The sequence below is a fragment of the Vombatus ursinus genome, unplaced genomic scaffold (genome assembly GCF_900497805.2).
Source record: "Vombatus ursinus unplaced genomic scaffold, bare-nosed wombat genome assembly UNPS02014779.1, whole genome shotgun sequence".
NCBI classification, from domain to species: Eukaryota; Metazoa; Chordata; class Mammalia; order Diprotodontia; family Vombatidae; genus Vombatus; species Vombatus ursinus.
The window spans coordinates 14,645,301-14,664,548 of NW_020954557.1; the positions used below are offsets into that span (position 1 = coordinate 14,645,301).

The 19,248-nt window shown below is 37.7% G+C and overlaps 1 protein-coding gene across 1 annotated transcript in view; it reads left to right on the forward strand.

Moving 5' to 3' along the window:
• Positions 1–19,248, forward strand: part of DNAH7 (dynein axonemal heavy chain 7) — a 265,553-nt gene that overhangs the window by 64,332 nt on the left and 181,973 nt on the right. The window contains exons 17-20 of the mRNA XM_027866000.1: positions 446–644; positions 1,855–1,995; positions 3,744–3,956; positions 12,125–12,234. Of these exons, the coding sequence (XP_027721801.1) occupies positions 446–644; positions 1,855–1,995; positions 3,744–3,956; positions 12,125–12,234 (663 nt within the window). The remainder of the gene's footprint in view (positions 1–445; positions 645–1,854; positions 1,996–3,743; positions 3,957–12,124; positions 12,235–19,248) is intronic.

Consider the following 19,248-nt stretch of genomic DNA (forward strand, 5'->3'; position numbering starts at 1 on the left):
ACTTATATGTTTGTCATCCATCTAAAAGATACTTTGATGGATTGGGGATCTCATCAGTGTTGGTGCTCCTTCCAGAGGTTTCTACCTCAAACCCACCCATACTTTCTTAACCAAAGGGGATTCTTGTTTATGTCTGCTCTAAGTCCTTCAAGAGGATTTACAAATCTAAAAAATGTATTCACTTAACTCTTAGTTGTATAATCAAAGTGAGGGACATTAGGCCATGTCTCCATTACAACAATTAAACTGTAATATATGCCCCTCCCTCCAAAGTAACAGTTGATTCAGCTATAATTCAGTGTGAGGGATTTAATGATTTGCAGTTTATGATAAAGTTCACACCATTTTATTTGTCACATCTTTTTCTATGGAAGACCTTGGTTCTGTGTGTGAATATTTAAATAACTGCCCGAATTTGACCTATTTCTTTCTTTCTTTCCCACAGGGTACAACCTCACTTGAAAAAATGTTTTGAAGGAATTGCCAGGGTAGAATTCACTGAGAATTTAGACATAACTCACATGAAGAGTAGTGAAGGAGAAGTTGTGGAACTTGTAGATACAATTTCAACAGTCAAAGCTAGAGGTCAAGTGGAAAAATGGTTGGTTGAATTAGAGAGAGCTATGCTAAAATCTCTCCATAAGGTAAATTCTCTGTTTCCTTCTTGACTCTCTATACTAAAGCAATATATGGCATTAATATAATAATTAGTTAATAATAAAATGTATAATTCCATTATTCAGTGATCAACAGATATTTTGTCAATTAAAGATAATTCAAGGTAATTCAAAATGCCATGTAGAATGGAAAACTTTTTCAAGCTTTATAAAGCTATGTGTGTATGTATGTATGTATATATATTGCAAAATGGAGAGACAGAGATAAAAGGGATAGTAAGCAGAATAATTTGAAGTTGATGTTTACATTTTGGATTTACTTTACTTTGGAGTTTAACATTTGAGCATCTTTAGTCTGGGTGAAAATAATTAGGTTGTTACTAGAATTCTGGCTTTTTTACTCAAGTCTCTCTTCCACCAGACTAGAAGTGTATTGGGGCAGCTAATCGATCACAGATGAGTGAGTGCCACCTCTTCTATGATTTCCTCCTGGCCCTTTGTAGTGTTCTTATTGTCTCTGCTTAGTCTTCTACCACCTGTCCCACAGCATTCCACTTAGCATAGAAATCCAAAATGGTAACAAGACTTCATCATCAAAAAGCTAGTTTTGATGACAGTCACATTTTAAATTGGCTGTCTTCTAAGGATATTAAATCTAGTGCCATTTTTTGGTTGAGGATTATAATAAATTTGCTAGAAAATATACCAGGTTCATGGTTCTATACCAGGTGCAATGAACCACTTTAAGCCTTAGGGTTATGATATACAACTTCTTTAATAAAAACTTATTTAGTAATCCCCAAGTAAAAGCAGTCCACAAGGAGATTTAATGAAAATAACCTGTTAAGAAGTTCCCTTTCATTTCAGGAGCTCCTTATCAGAGTCTTAGAGCTTTCTTTATATATAATTCTCACCCACAGGGTCCATAATTGAATTGGGGGGGATGGGGTGGAGCAGAGAGGAGGGAGGCAGGGGTTGAATTAATTCAGACAAAATATTTCATTTAGGTTGATAATGCCATGAGTAAAGCATCAATACGTTTAATATTCTTGCTATCTTCATATATTCATAGAATTGTTTTATTTGTGAAGTCACATTGCATGGTACCTTCAGAAATAATGTTTTTTTTAAGTTGTCACACTGTTTAGTATTTTAGTATTTAGTATTAATTTTTACTAAATAACTGTTCAAATAAAATACAATATGATTGAACTGCAGTGCTTTCTTTTTTGATCAGGTAATTGGAGAAGCAATTGCTGCCTACCCTGAAAATGAACGTATTAATTGGGTAAGAGAATGGCCTGGACAAACAGTTCTTTGTGTATCTCAGACCTTTTGGACATCTGAAGTACAAATAGCTATTAAGATTGGGTTACAGGTAAATATTCTTAATTGCATGTGAAAAAAGTAATTTGATAAGTGGGCGTGTCTGAAGGGGACAGGTGCCAACAGTGTAAGTTAGTGGGGAGGTACCTGCAGATTCTGCAAGATAAGCAGTAATGAGTAGTGATAGTAACTTGCTGGGGGGAGGGGTATGGAGGAAAAGAGTGTGCTAGCATAGAAGGAGGCTTCTAGCAGTGACTTTTGGCCTCGATGGCCTCTCTTCTGGTTGGGTCAGTTGTGTCAATAGCTGTTAATCTTTTAATCAGTCATGTAAATCTGGTTGTTGCCTGTCAGTTGGGGATGTCTAGTGTAAACCATAGAGTTTTAAAGTAATTTGTAATGGTGTCAAAGCATTGGGAACTCTAATAGCCATAATATAATCAAATATTTATACTAGGAATACATCCTCTGGGAGGCAGTGTGGTGTTTATGGGATAAAGGACTGTCATTGCTACCAGGAAGCCCTGGGTTCCAATCTTGCCTCTGATAGCAGCTAGGTGTTTCAGAATCACAAATGCTAGAGATTTGGTGGTCAAGTCAAGTCAACAAGCATTAATTAAACACCTACTATGTGCCAGGCACTGTGCTAAGTCCTGGTAGTGTTCATTATTCTGTTTCCTAGATTTAGGTTCTGCAAATATGGTATAGGTAGGAGGACTCAGAAGACTTGGGTCTGAATTAGTTTCTGACACTTTCTAGTTGTGTAGCCTTGGGCGAGTCACCTCTGTGATCTTTTTAGTTGCTTTATCTGTAAAGTGAAAGCGTTGGACTAAATGTTCTCTCAGGTCCCCTCCAACTCTAATATTGTGTGATTCTGATTCTGTGATGTCTTTGCTTAGAGAGTGTCTGCAGTTTTTATTGCTGCATGCCAGCTCAGTTCTTCTCTTCTTACTGTGTCCCAGCAGTCCACCACCCTGCCATGTCATTTGAAGTGGTGTTCACAAAGCCTTTAGAACTTTTCTTTTTTGCCTGCATGACAGTGACTCCATGACTTGCTATGTTTATAATAATAATTTTAAAATGCCTTTTAAGAATAACTAAATTCCTTGATTCTGTATTCACAAAACAAACTTTTAATGTGTAGTATGTGTTTTGTCCATGATATTTCTCACTATATTATGATAAACTGGCATTCTGGTATAAACCATTTTTGTGAGTTTGAGTGCCATGGGCCATTATCCTAAGGCACAACTCTAGAATGAGCTGATCATTAAGGTTTGGGTCAAACTGAGAAACAAGATCCTAAGTTTTTTGTGAGCCCAAGAAAATACAGGAAACTTGGAACCTTTCCATCATTGTTTTATTTAGTATTACTTTTTATTTTACATTTATTTATTTACATTTTATTTAGTATTACTACAGGACCAATTCAATAAGAATAATTTTGTTTTTGCATTATATAGAATAGTAGTTATAATAATAAGCATAAGTTTACTGACTAGCATAAGTGAACAGAATTGGTATGTCAGTGGTATGGTAGCTGGGGCACTGGACTTTGAGTTTGGAAACTTGAATTTGAATCCTGCCCTCAATGCTCGCTCTCTTTACCACCATGGTCAAGCCACTTAGCTGCTCTCAACCTCAGTTTCCTCATCTGTAAAATGAGGATAATAACATCTACCTCAAAATGTAAAGCACTATATAAAGTTAGCTTATCATTACATAGTTATCATTGCTATTAATTTCAAGAAGTGTCATATTATATTGAACAATTGTCTTCCTGTTTCCTTTGTTATCTTTCAGGCTCTTGAGGATTACCTAAATCAGAACTGTAGGCAGATCGATGACATCGTCACATTAGTTCGTGGAAAACTGTCTAAGCAGAATCGAGTGACTCTTGGAGCGTTAGTGGTGCTGGACGTCCATGCTAGAGATGTTCTTGCATCTCTTGTGACAAAGAAAGTCAGTGATGACAGTGACTTTGAGTGGTTAAGTCAGCTTAGGTACTACTGGATTGTAAGTAATATCAATGAATCTCATTATAAAGTAATTTTAGCTCACAGCTTTTCAGTTTATGCTTGCTTGCTGACATGGATGATAATCTTACTAATGCAGATATTTTTGCTGATGGTAGAATACACACAACTAATCATTTGGCAGAGTGCAGATTAGAGTAACCAGTAGCTATATATAATATAGTTTTAAAATAAAAATTATTCTTTTAATTTCTGTTACCTGCCATTTGTGCTTGCTGAATCTACAAAGTTAAAATTAGTCCAGCCTGAAATTGTATTTTGCAAGTTCTAATATACAGAGTATCCCATGGTCTTAAGTGTAGTTTTAAACTTTTTAGAACATCCTATATTTAGAGGGCTCCTGGGGCATCCCCCTTCTCACACATGGGAATGCCGGATAGGACATATACTACCCTAGGTTCTAGGTAATCTCTGAGTCTGCATCAGAAGACACAATTAGTTCAAAGCAAATGTATTTAATGAAAAAGCATTGCTAAAAAATAGCAATGATCAGGTGGATTGGTATTTGCCTATGATCCCAACTACTAGGAAGGCCAAGACTGGCACATCTCTTAACACAGGAGCTCTTAGCACTGGTAGGTTATGACCATTGGGTGTACATATTAGGTTCAGCGTCAGTATGATGAGGTCCTGGGAGCAAGGGGTTACAAGGTTGCCTAAGAAAGGGTGAAAATTCAGCCCAGTTTAGAAAAGGAGCTGGTCAAAGTTCCTGTGCTGATCAGTAGTGGGATTGCCCAGTGAATAGCCCCTACACTTCTAGTGTGGGCAGGCTGGGGAGACTCAGTCTTTTTTTTAAGGGAAGGGGACCAATATAACATTTCCCTCATAAGTCTGGGGTATACTATTTGGTGATGTCATCAAGCTGTTCTCACTGAGCTGGTTGTCTGCTGTTCTCATATGGTGCATATATTCTACCAAGGAGCTCCTCTTGAGAATTTGTGGTCATTGCTAGGTGCTGCTACACTAGTCACTTGGTTGCTGTTAGGGTGTTACTCCCTTGGGCAAAGAGTAGTAAAGCTTCTCCCTATAACCAGTTTTTGAACTTCAGTTGGAAGTCCTTAGCTGAGGCACTGTCTCATCACCATAAGAGTAAGAGTGGGCTCTACCATCTCTCTTTTAGCTTAGAATCCAGAGGTTTAAGCTTCACTTCTTTCAGTAAGGGAAGGTGGCCACATTTTTAGCCTTTGAGTCTACTTCCTTTTCTTCCTCTTCCAGTTTGGGAGCAGTATGTTTTTTCCAAGCTTCTGTCAGTCTTAGGGTTAGATAGATACCTTTAACTTTCATCAGTTCCTGATTATCCCACCTACAACATCATTTTTAAGAGTGACCTTTCCACAAAATTCCATGGGAAGGTGATTTGTGATCCCCTAAATTTTCCTCACCTCCCATGATCTATTTGTCTCCTATTCAAATGAAAGGGAGATTAGGTGAGAACAAAAAAGAATCAGATGTCCCATCATTTTTTTGTCAATCTTTTGTTCTAAGTTCCTTCCTTTAATACGTGTATGTGTTTAGTAGCAGAAAGTTGCTTGGCATGTCCTCCATTTTGCAATGTAAGCTTGGGTAANCTAAGTTCCTTCCTTTAATACGTGTATGTGTTTAGTAGCAGAAAGTTGCTTGGCATGTCCTACATTTTGCAATGTAAGCTTGGGTAATAATAATAATAATAATAATAAAGAATCCCTTACATTTGCATAGTTTTACAGTCTACCCTTTCACATACCTCATATCTCATTTGTTCTCACAATGTTGCTACTTCATTATTTTTATTCCTTAGTTGGAGAAAGTTTCCTGCATGCTAAGTACGTAGTCATAATTTTTTTTAGAAAGTCTTGTATTCAAATGATCATTCAGTTATCAGTTATGCTTATCAGGAGAAGATATCCCACATTGAGAATCATTAGCTTTACAAGTAGTTAGTATATATGTTGGTACCTTCTTTTAGTGGAAACATATTGAACATATCCAGAGGTGTTCTCCAATGATATTATATTGCACAGTGGTGAGATTTATCTTTCAAAGGTCAAGGTGTTTGCCCACGTTCTGGGCAACAATTGAGCGTGACCACACTCTGCATAGTTATAGATTTTATGTTTTCTATTTAAGTTACAGAGTTTTGATAGGCCTAGTTCAAAGTTTTTGTTTCCAATGATTTATAAAAATTATGTTGTGGAAAACATTTTTAATAGTATAAAAAGAAATGTTATCATTTCAGGAATGAAAGTAAAAAGAATTCTTTCTTGCTATATGTATGTGTGTATATATGTTATATATACACATATACATATGGGTATAGGAAGAAATATATGTGTGCATTATGTATATATACTAGTCACTTGATTGCTATATGTGTGATATACATACATATACATGTTTGTATGTATCATATATGTATATATATATATTGTTCTTTGTAGTTGGTATGCCAGAGTGTCTGTCTTTATAGGGGCTCAGATATGATTATGTATGCTCTAGTACAGAAATAACCTCTGTGCATGCTGAAATAGATATTTACATAATCACAATGATAGCTTATAGCTGTGATATAGTTGAAAGAACACTGAACTTCAGAGAGCTTAAAAAAGTATAAAGTACAAAGTGAAAAGAGTTTAAAAAGGATAAAGTAAAATGAGTTAAAAAAATAGAAGTTTAAAAATATAATTAAAAGTTTAAAAATTTTATTAGAAGATTTTCTCCTGACCCAGACATTTTCCATCCCTCTATGTGTTGAAATGATAAGGCTTCTCAGTTTCCTCATTTTCAGAATGAGAAGAATAAGAATGATGGGCTAGATCAAAGGTTCTTAATCTGGGATCCATAAATTTGTATTTGAAAATATTTTGATAACTGTATTTCAATAGAGTTAAATTTCCTATATGTTTTTAGGAACATTATTCTGAGAAAACGTCCATAGGTGCCATCAGGCCGCCATCACATAAAAATAAGGCTAAGAGCTCTTATGTTAGATCACTGCTAAAGTCTTTTCCAGTTCTAAAAAGCATTGATTTTGTGAAAAAAAAAAAAAAACAAAACCAAAACACCTCTGGCACTAGATCTTGACCAACCACTAGGATCCAACAGAGATCAACAGTTTTAAAAACCAGATGGTACATGGCTGTGCTGGCTGTGCCAGGCCATCAAAAGACACTCATTGCCATCAATGTGCAATTTATTTTTGAATTACTACCTGCTTGCCCAGTGGAGAGAGGAAGGAAAAATGATAGTGGAGCAGTAAAGTTGTTGTGAAGCTCAAATAAAAGCTGTCCTCATTATTCTGATAATGTTATGTGAGACAGACTTATTTGCCAATTGTGATATTACCACTGGACCAACTCTATACTGAACCCTCCCACCTCCCACCACCCCCTGCCCCAGTCCTTGCTCAACTGCTGCATTGGCTTCTCTTTCCTAACTCCTGCCCATTCTTCCTCTCATTTTGTTGGTACTAATGAATCCTGGCTATAATCAGCATAGCTCTCTAGTTATTTTTCTCCAGGTCATTCTCTCCTTCTGTACTTGTTAATGACCTACAATCACAGACGAACATTGGTGACATTGCCACATACCCAAATCATCCCTCAATCAGCAACTCAGACAATGCTGGAACCTTTTGCTACTTTTTAGGCTCTCCAGATGGGGATACTAGAGTAGAGGGCCTTGATTATAGGGTGCTACAGTAACAATTAGTCTGGAAAAAAATGACCTACAGAATTAGCTGTGCTTTGAAGAACTTTCCTCTCCTTTCCCTTTCCTCTCCTGTCCTCTTCTCTCCCCTCCTTTTTTTTTCTTTGATAAACTGGGTGTCTCTATCTTGCCCTGGCTCAAAGTGTAAGGGCTACTCCCTAGTCTGGTCCTACTCTGATGACCTATTGCATTTTCTAGCTTAGTCTGGTTTGTCCTTCATTAGGTAACTTGGTAGCATCTGTTCCCAAAAATACACCATGCTTAATTAATGTGGTTATCTAATTGGCTTAGCCCATTGCAACTCAGAATGCCTGCGTTCAAGACATCCTTAGCCTCACAGTCTCCCTGGTGACAGAAGATTACAGACATATACCACAACACCCAACTGATAGAAAACCATCAAGGCCATTCACAAAGCACATAAAAGCTGGAAAAGCAGGTGGAAGCAGCTCCTTTTCACTGTGTATGCAGATACTTCCCCGAGTGTCTGTTTAAGGACCTTTACCGTCCATAAACTTTTTATTTCCCTGACCAAGGTGGACTTCATCATGTTCTACCTGTCTGAGAATTTGGTTCCTCTAACCATTCTCTACATCACAGAAAACAGTTCCATTGGTTGAAATAGAAAACACTCTTTAGGGGCTCAGGGATACTTTAAAAAAATAATATTTTATTTCCCCCCAATTACATGCGAAAACAATTTTTAACATTTATTTTAAAATTTCTGAGTTCCAAATTCTCTCCCTCCTTCTCTCTCCTCCCACCTTATTGAGAAGGCAAGCAATTTGATATAGGTTATACATGTTTATACATTTCCATGTTAGTCATGTTGTGAAAGAAAACACAGCCAAAAAGAAAAGAACAAAAATAAAGAAAAAGTATACTTTGATCCGCATTGACTCCGTTTGTTTTTTCTCTGGAGATGGATAGTGTTTTTCATCATAAGTCCTTGAGAATTGTCTTGGATCATTGTACTGCTGTGAAGAAGCACTCTTTTCTGTCCTGAAACTCTGACCAGGATCCCAGCTCCCCTACGGCTGCAATCTCTGGTGTGCTAGTGTTCCTCCTTGCCCTGGGGCTGAGACCCAGGACTGCGACCTGCATCCAAGTATGGGCAGTGCAATAGAGTCCTGACTCTGGTGCCACCAAAAGGACCCCTGTAATCTCCTTCTGACCAGTTGTTTGACCCTCTTACTCTGTATGCTGAAAGGTTTAGAAACCACCATTGCCACCACTGAATAAGTCCTCCCCCCCACCCCCCAAGGCCTACTGCTGGTTTGCTGGGTCATGGCCTGGTCTGGATTGTGCTCTATTCTCACGCTAGTGCAACAGACCTTTCCTACTGACCTTCTGAGTTGTGTTGGGCTGGAAAGTGTTTCTCCCTATCTTTTTGTGGATTCTGCTCCTCCAGAATTTGTTTTGAGGAATTATTTAAAGTTGCTTGGAGAGGTTTTGGAGAGAGCTCAGCCAAGTCTGTGCTTTTTCTCTGCCGTCTTGGTGCTGCATCCCCAAACACTGGCATTTCAAACTAGCTTCAGCTCATTACAAGCTTTTTCATTCCTAGCACTGATTGTGTCATGTTTTTATAATTCTATTACCTTTATATCTCCCAAATTTCATTACTGATAGATTCTCATCTCTCCTGGGCTAACTTGCTCTGTTGAATTTTAGTCCATGAGAGTCTATATTTCCTTCTGAACCCTTTGATATCTGCCCTCCTAATATCTAGGGTACATATCAGTCTAAACTCAGCTTTCCTCTTTTCTATCACAAACTCTAGGAGGGAGAGGTCATTTCCTCCCAGAGTTTCTAGTTCAGCCACTAGTTCCTGCTTCCTGCCGGTTGATGAAAATTATATATTGTATAGAATTTCCCCTTGTTGTTTCCATCACCTTTTGAAGGATGAAATTGTTGATAAGTCAAGAAACAAGATGGTCTGCTTTTGGGAGAGGAAGAGAGCTCCAGAATTCTGGATAATAGAAATCCTCCATTGCTACTGCATTATACCTCTGTTCCAGGGTTCTGATGTTTCTGGAACTCTTCATCTGTTTTCTCTTTCCAGGTGGTTGTTAGTATGCTCAGATGGCAAAATCATTTATGTTTATCCTTCCATTGATCATCCTCCAAATACTCTCCAGTCCACTTCCTCTGCCCAACTTGGGTTTCCTCACATGAATATAATTTCCTAATATATAGTGCTACTCTTTATCTTTCCTATCACTTTTGAATACAGTAGACCCATCCAGATACTTATTTCACTCATGGTTTTCATCCCACCAAGTCTCAGTGATAGTCTGATTTAGCTCTTTCATTAGGACCTCTTATGTCTCTTGCATGTTGCTTAAACTTTGGGCATTTAGGTATAGGTGTTTAAGGCCATGGATTTTACTACTAGTCCCTTCCTTGCATTTTGTCTCCTGTGTGGTTCTGGGTATCTGAACTACTAATCTTTTCCCTTATTGTAGTTAGTCTCTATAGTATGACAGTTTTTTTTTCCTTCCCAGGGCTTTTTTAATCTAAAGCCTTCCTGATTAGATTCACAAATACACCAGCCTTTGTTAGGAGCATTCTAGTTAGCATCCTCAGCCAGAAGTTTGTCATTTGTAAATTTTAAGCTGTTGTTAAGAAATCCAAATCCCATTTGTAGACATCTTTTTTTTTTTAAGCCAGTGGTTCACTTTGCACATCAGTATTCCTTTGCTTTAAATGGTCAACAATGAGGAAAATACAATCTCTGTTCCTATTTATTTTCTTGGGCAAAGCTTTATAATTGCTGCCAATACTTTCTAGATTCCTTCTGACAATATTTTTAGTGCCACATGTGAATCACCAAAAGTGATTCAGAGTCGTTTATTGAAATAAGTCTGTGGAGGTTCTCTGTTATGTATCAAATTCATGTCCTATGAAGAGAAAACTCTCTAAGGCTATTATCAAATCAATAAATAGTTGTTTTCCTACCCTCTCAGCAAAAAAAGCATTAAACAACAGCACTCTCCTCCTTTTCCTCTGACCTTTCCTGGATGGACGACTTCTTACCTAACACATTCCTTGGCTCTACTTTATCATTCCTTGAAGGACCAGCAGCTACCCTCTTTTTAGAGCAAACATCTCTCTTCTCTTCAGGAAGATCCCCAAATTTGTTTTTAGTTTCAATTGTATAATTATCCTCTCCCTTCCCTTCATCCTTTCTAGGATATTATTCCTGACCTTTTGGCCAGAGTCAAATTTTCAACTTTCCACTTCAAATCCCTTGATTTATTTTTTAAATGAAGCTCTGTTCCTGGTTCTTCCTGTTTGTATTTTTTTTTTTAAGATCACTTCTTCGTCCTGGATCCTTTGACGTTGAGAGTTATTCCTTGAGTTCTTTCACTTCAGTGGAGGAGAAACCATTGTAGACAACTGTCACTTGGCTGTGACCCAGAGATAAACTTGACACACCCAATGTCACCCCACACCACCCTTTCTCCTTCCATACTGATTGAGTATTATTTTTTTTGATTATTATTTTTTTTAAATAGGGCAATCAGGGTTAAGTGACTTGCCCAAGGTCACGCAGCTAGTACGTGTCAAGTGTTTGGTCTGAGTTCGGATTTGAACTCAGGTCTTCCTGACTTCAGGGCCGGTTGCTCTATCCACTGATCCACTGAGCCACCTAGCTGCCCCTGAGCCTTATTTTCTTAAACTGCTTGAGTGTTCACATCTTACCTTCTTAAGATCTTTGCAGCCTTTTATCACCTTTTAACAACTTTATAATCACACTCTACTTACTTTCCCATTTCTCACAATCTCTTACTTGTTTTACCAATTTGTTTCACTTACAATGACCTTTATTCCTTTGTTCTACCTTATCTCATTTTACTGATCTACCTTATTTATCTGGCCTTGTCAACTACTTTCTTTTCCTTTGAGTTCTTCTTTTCGGGTCGTTACTGTTTAATCTCTTTCATCTTTAAGAATGAACCCTTCTCTTTCTATAAACTAAAAGTTTCGTCAGGTCATTGCACTTTATTTGAGGAAAATGTGATTGAAATCACAGGATAAATAAGATCATAAAAATATGTTCACAATAAACTTTAATTTGAAACAATGAATAATTTTGAAAGCTTCTCTGTTAAAGATATTCATTTTATTCCCCTACCTATATCTTACAACCCCAAGAGTTGTTTATAAAGATTGTCAGAAGAGTAGAATTTTGGAGCTGGGGGAACTTAGAGATCATATATAGCACAGCCCTCGATTTACAAATGCAGCAGTTGAGGCCTGTGTAGGAGAACTGGCTTTCTAAAACCATGTAGATAATTAGTGACCAAACTAGGACTATAACTGAGCTCTTTTAACTCCAGGTTCAGTGCTCTTTTCAATATACTGCCTCCTGAAAAGTCTAAAGAAGAGCCTAAATTGGAATTTTCATTTGACATGTCAGATTCTACTTTTAAATTGCTTCTGTTTATTACTTGATCTTAGGAGGAGCACTTGGAAACAAAGATGATCAATGCTGGGTTACGATATGGATATGAATACCTAGGTAATACTCCTCGTTTGGTTATTACTCCACTTACAGATAGATGCTACAGGTAAGTCAATTAATTCGTAAAATTATTGAAATAGTAAGCTTTGCCGTTAAAATAACCAAGATAGTTTCTTAGGTTATAGACTGCTTACAAAAGTACAAATCAGTTATTTATGAGACTACTTTGTCTTGTGATAAATACTATTTTGATTAGTCTTTCTCTTGGAGTGTTTTAGGATTTGAGTTTTGGGTCATTAAGACTTTTATTTTGAATATTGGCATTCTTTAAAAGGCGGATTCAATTATGTATTCTGTGTCATTTTGAGTCTTGGTATAGCTATTACAATACATGTGTTCCTGCCAGGTTAAATATGAACTGAAATTTTGTCTGTTAAAGTCTGTTTTTGCATTGACTGGCTATGAAAGATTTGGAATTTCTGCCTCCTGCTGTTGCCACCTTTGTTGCCATCCTTCATCTGTCCCTGTCACCATCCAGATCTTGCCCTGGTGTTGCTGTAGTATTCTTGTTCTTACTGTTCTTGCTATACTGCTGTTGTTCTCAATGTTGGGCAGGACCCAGGACCTTGGACTTGGTACAAACTCTCTGACTCTGTGGTTTCTCCAGCAACCTTCCCAACACTGCAGTTATGCCCTAGTTGCAGGTCCAGAAATGCCCTCAGCTCCAGACTCAGCCCCAGTCTCATCTGTAGTTCAGGCAGACTTTCTGGACAAGACGGAACAGTCAGAATGCTTAACCTGTTAGGATGTTAAGATTGGCATCTTTAGCTCTTAGTTTCTTGTTCTCTGGGGTACAACTGAAATTGGAGTACATGCAAAGATCTGAATTTCTGTGTAAGAACTGAGGGCTTTGAACTCTTTGGGTAGGAGTTGGGACAGAAGATAGAAGGGGAAAATCATTTTCTTTCTTTTTTTTTTTTAAGGAAGTTGGGGTTAAGTGACTTGCCCAGGGTCACACAGCTAGTAAGTGTCAAATGTTTGGTCTGAGGCTGGATTTGAACTCAAGTCCTCCTGACTTCAGGGCCGGTTCTCTATCTACTGCACCACCTAGCTGCCCCGAGAAAATCATTTTTTTTTTTTTGAGAAAATCATTTTCAAAGGGTCTTCTTTAGGCCTTGGATAAAGTTGAATCTATAAGTGAATCCATCTCCTGCAAGAAAAAATTGGACCTTAGGAAAATAAGAACTTAGATTCTTAGGAACTTCTATTGACTCATGTGCTCCCCGTGGTAAGTAATGCTGATGCTCTTCCTCTGTTGATACCACTGGTCAGCAAAGGTTAATTTCTCTGCTCCTACCAGGTAAGAGTCTCTAGCTTTGAGTTGTGAACTTGGTTCTAGATATACATCCATAGCTTTGGGAGTAATTATGGTAAGGAGTCTCAGTAGTGGTTCTTAGGGATGCTCCTGAGCCTGGGTTTGTAGGTAACTCCTTAGCCATTAGTATTCTACAGAAAGGGTTTCTGTATCTTGGAGGACATATTTTTTTTTACCTGGGCCTGTGATTTCATTGTTTTAGGGTGTTCCCCGTGAGGAACTTCCTTTACCAATATTGATCAACACTTTTTTTTTTCCACCTAGAGTGGTAAAGAATTGGCTAGGAGCACTGAGACATTAAGTGACAGGCCCAAAGTCACACTGCTGGGCTGACTTTTCAGCTTTATTTGTTGTGAGAAATGTGACTTTAAAATCTTACTCCAGTCCTTCAGTGGTCTTATCATCTTGTCAATGTTGATATTATCTCCAAAGGTCTAAATTCCAACCTATCCATGGCTGACTCTCCCGTGCAACTCATGTTCAGGTCCTTCCCTGGGTTCACTATAGGGAAGTGGGGTGGTTCACCCAACATGCTGGGTACCTTTTTCAGATTGTCTTCCTTTTTCCTTTTCCTCGTATCAGGAGAACACCAGTGGAGCACATAGATCAACCAATGGTTATTCTTCACTTTTACCATGCGACCATCCAATCTTTTTTTCCCCTAAACATTCCTTTGATGTTTGCCATAACTTCTTTTTTTATAATGAGTTGCATCCTTCTTGTGCCCACCATAAAACTCTGCTTTGCTCTTTGGGTGATCCTTATCTTCAGTTCTGTAAATACTACAGTGTTTTATGACTCATAACCGTTCAACATCACAGGAAGAATGTTGGTGTTAAAAAGATGGATCTTTGTTTCAGGCAGAATCTTGAGATCATTAAAATAATTTTGTAATTCCAAAGAGGCATTATAGCTTATTCTTCTCATGTTCAATTCTGGGCCTAACTCATTGTTTATTTGCACTGTCTTAGATGTAAACAGTTCTGCTTTAGACTGAATCCTGAGTTCTTTTTTTGAAATCTACTAGTATTATCCTGAAATGGTACAGAGCCCCTGTTCTAACATAGGCTGCATTTTCCAGGAATCCCCTAACACTAGAGTTGGTTTGGTTTCCTAAATTTAATCTTACCTACTTAGTTTCAGAAATGACTATAGTATATATCAGTCCATACGAAAGAATTCCATATTGTCACTTAGAACATCTAAGATATAAAGGACCTATTTATGATATATAAGGTCATTTCTATATTGTTAATACATACTGAAAACATTAATATGCCTATCCTTCAAAGTATCATTGTTTACTTAAATAGGTAATTCTGTTATAACCCCAAAATAACTGGGCATTCTCAGTGATTGCTCTTAGTTCCTGGTGTTCCCTACACCATGATGAAGCATTGGAAGTGTAAGATGTGGCAGGTTCTATACTGGATAGCTTCAGATGTGGTCCTGGTAACAAATTGAGTCTGTTCATCAGTTAAATTGGATGGCTACTTGGTGATGGATTCTTTGATGATAATAAAAAAGAAATACAACAACAAAAAATACAAAATGGCCCGTTATTCTCTGTCTGCTTCTACCAGTGCCAGTGGCTGAAAAGGGTGCAAAGGAGTGAAGAATCACATAGATATTCTATAAATAGTACCTTAATGGTTAGTATTTTAAATCTTTGTCCACCAGTGAGTAGATAGACTATTAAGGTAACTGAATATTACTTGATAATATCTTGATATTCTCTCTCTAATTGAAACCAAAAAACAGAAAGAAGGTACATCTAAAATGCAACAATGACATGGAAGTTATTTTTGGAGAGGCAAAAGAAGAGTTTATGAAATTGTCGTTTACTCTTCATCCAGAGGCAACATTTGGTCATATTGTGATAGGATGATATCAAGGTGATATTTAGTTATCTTGTGTTCAGGTGCTCATAATAATATTTTAAGAATTGATCACCATGAAAATAATCACAGTTTATTTAAAAGGTCTACTGCAAAATATGAGTAGGTAGAGAAATTCTACAAATAATTTGAAAAGAGCTTCCAAATTAAATCAGTCAATAAATAAAAACCAAACAATTTGGAAGACTTTGATAAACTGATAAAGAATGAAATGGGTACAACTAGGAAAACAATTTATTCACTAACAACAAAACTCTAAAAACAAATAACTAGATCAATACAATGATCACCCATAATTCCAGAGAACCATTAATGATATTTATTATCTACCTCTTGACAGAGAGTATAGATTTAGGATGCAAAAATGAAACATATATTTTTGCATACAGATAATTTGCATCAGAAAATTTGTTTTGCTTGCCTACACATATTTATTACAAGGGATTTACTTTTCTTCTCTCTCTTTTTTTAATTGAGTAGGAGATTGGAGGGAGAGAAAATATATTTTTGTTCATTAAAATTCTTTTAAAATAGAAGAGATGTGCTACAGATGTGGAATGTTGTATACAGCTTTAGATGATGTTACTCTATTATTAGTTTTACTTCATTGTTTTGCTTTGTTATGTGAGAGCTCTCTTGTAATACGTAATGTTGTAATTACAGGGGGTAACCTTTTATTGTCTATAATGCAAAACCAAAATACATTAATAAAACTTTAAAAACAAATTAATAAGTTGATACTTGGTGACTTCAGAGGAAAGATAAGTATAAGTGAGCATAATGCAAAACTAGGTTTGAAAATAAGTTTCAGGAGTAAAGAAAGATTTAATTCTGACTTTCCATTGACTACCTAGAAACTTCATGCTTATATATCATGAACACTTACTTCATTCAAGAAAAGAACTGAAAAGGGTTGGACATGGTCAGCACTCAAAAAGAAAATCACAAAATGAAATTTGACAGGAAGTAACTCTTCCCTGCTGTGGGACTTATTCTTGAATTTGCTGTCCATGAAGTCCACTGACTTTTCAGAGCTAAGACCCATGGTAATATAAAACTTTAGAAAAAAAATGAAAATGAGAAAAAGATGGCATGAAAATAAAGTAAATACAACCTGATCTATTTAAAAGAATTATTGATGCAGAAAAATAGGAAATGGATAAAAGAAAGGATAGTAGCATTGATTACACTGGCATTGAAAGCTCTTCATAGCCTGACCCCTTCCTACCTTTATTCCTGTCTATAAACTCTGTGATCCAGCTAGTCTGTTTTCATTTCCCTAATACAAAGCTACATCTGCCATCCCAGTGACTTTGCATGGGTTGACCCCCTGGTTAGAATGTTCCCTTGCTTCTACTTCTTAATTTCCTAAATTTTCTTCAAAATATCTCAAGTCCCACATTCTGCAGGAGGCCTTTCTTGTCCTCCTTCTCATTTGTTAGTACCTTCCCCTTTCAGATTACTTTAATCTACTCTGTATACATTTTCCATGTATACAAGTTATTTACATGTTGTCCCTCCCCGTTAGAATGTACTCTCCTGGAGAGTGAGGACAATTTATTGGCCTTTCTTTGTATTCCCAGTGCTTAACATAGTGTCCTGCACATAATAAACACTCAATAAATGTTTGTTTGCTGACTGATTATAATGTTTATACAGAAGTTCAACTGATAGAAATCAGTTCCCATAAAGAAACCAAATGAGCCTAAAACATGCTTTAGTCAGCAAATGTGAGTTATTTGTGAAGCAGAGATATGGATGCCAAAGGCAATCCTGGTTTAGAATATAAACCTCTTTGTAAGTCTTAAAAGAAGGATGGTAGAAGTTTAAGAGTAGTATAGCAGCAGTGGAAGAAAAAGAGTTTATAGAAAATTTGACAAAAAGATCCAACTAAATAAATGTCATCCTGGGGACATTTCAGATGAAACTGGACAGACAACAGAAAAGAAAGAAAAGGTCTATAAATGCTTTTTAAAAAAATTACAAAATCTTTTGGGCTTTATGACAAGCTTATATGTGCTTATAGAAGAAATGGAAATGATAATACAGAAAAGAAAGCTGGGAAAGGAAATAGGCTGAACCAAGGATCTGCAGAGGAGTTCTCTACTAGAGGAGACTCTGATGCGGTTTAGGGGTATGATGCGTTTTAGGGGTTCAGGGGTGCTGGGACCCCAAAATCACAGCATGTGGATCCTGCGCGAAAGAATTCGACCCAAGCCTTCTTTCAGCCAAAGACAAGGTTTATTAGAACATCCATCATATTGGGCAGACTCTTAAGGAGTCTGAACATTAGTAAGCTATTGTCTAGATTATAAGAATCAGAGCAGTGGCTAGATTTTAACAATCTCAGCAGTGGCTAGATTTTACGAATCCCAGCTCTGGCTAGATTATAAGAATCTGAGCATCTTAATGGAGACAAGATGGACCTTATATACAGAAAAACTGTGGGAGGGATCTAGCAGTGGCCAGTAAGCTGGGGTGAACAGAACTCCTGGGACCTGGACCTCATGGAGCCTTAAGGGTGGGGGGAGATTGGGTGTAGCCACAATGAAAGGCCAGTTGATGGGATTATAGCCTCCAGGGTTTTTCCTTTCTGGGGCCCAGATCCCAACCCCATCATCTCCATTTTGAGATTATTAAGAGGTTGATATTCAAGCAAAGGAAGATAATAAAGTTGGGGGGAAAACTAAAACTTTATTGTGAATGAAAAAAAGCACCCAAGAGAATATAAAAAAACTATTGACTCAATTACCTACTTTCCATTTCTCAAATATGTGAAATTTTTATGTGAATAATTGACACGAACCAAGAGCAAAGGAAGAGAGCAACTGGGCCTTGGTCACCTTACAGCTTGCTCCTCCCTGCTGGATGGGATGAGGTAGGGTGGGCGGATGGTATGAAACACTGCCACTGCACCTGGACTGGCTGTTGGAGCTATGGCGATCCAATGGTTGGGCTGAAAAAGATTGGAGAATTTGAGTGGATTGGAAGCTATGAATCAGCAGTATAATAGAGCAATCAAAGAAGCTACTGCAGTCTTGTACATCAAGGAAGTCATAGAGTCCAAGATAATGCTGCTCAGAACATGTCTGAAGCTGTGTTTTCAGTCTTAGGCACTGTATTTTCAGAAGTTGTGGGCTGGTAGGTGGCACAGTGGATAGAGCACAAGGCCTGGAGTCAGGAAGATGAGTCTTCATGAGTTCAAATCTGGCCTCAGGCACTTACTAGTTGTGAGACCCTGGGCAGATCACTTAACCCTGTTTCCCTCAGTTTCCTCATCTGTAAAATGAGCTGGAGCAGAAAATGGCAAACCACTCCATTATCTCTGCCAAGAAAACCCTAAATGGGGTCACAAAGAGTCAGACATGACTGAAAATGACTAAACAACAAAGGGAAACTGAAGAGGGCACCACACAGTTTAGGAAAAACAATCATAAGCTGAAGAGAATCCAGAAGCAAACAACTGTGATGGTTAAAGGTTTTGACTTGGTACCATGTACAGATCAGTTGAAAGAACTGGGTGTGTTGAGTCTGAAGTGGAGAAAGCTTAGGAGGAGGACATGGCAACTGGTCTTTAAGTCTTTGAAAGTCTGGTTTGGTTTGTTCTGCTTGACCCCATCAAAAGTTGGAAGAATGACAGCCAATGACCCCTCATCGTTCCCTGGATGCAGCGTGTGGTGGGTTCCAGTCAACCTCCTCTTTGGGACCCCCCGAGGCAGGGACAGCTCTAAGTCCCTTGCCAGCAGGAAGCAGTTTCGGAAACCGAGACCTTCACCTCTTACCCCAAAAGAATTTGGGTCCCATTTGTTTGAGGGGAGAATGATGGAGTTGGGATCTGGATCCCAGG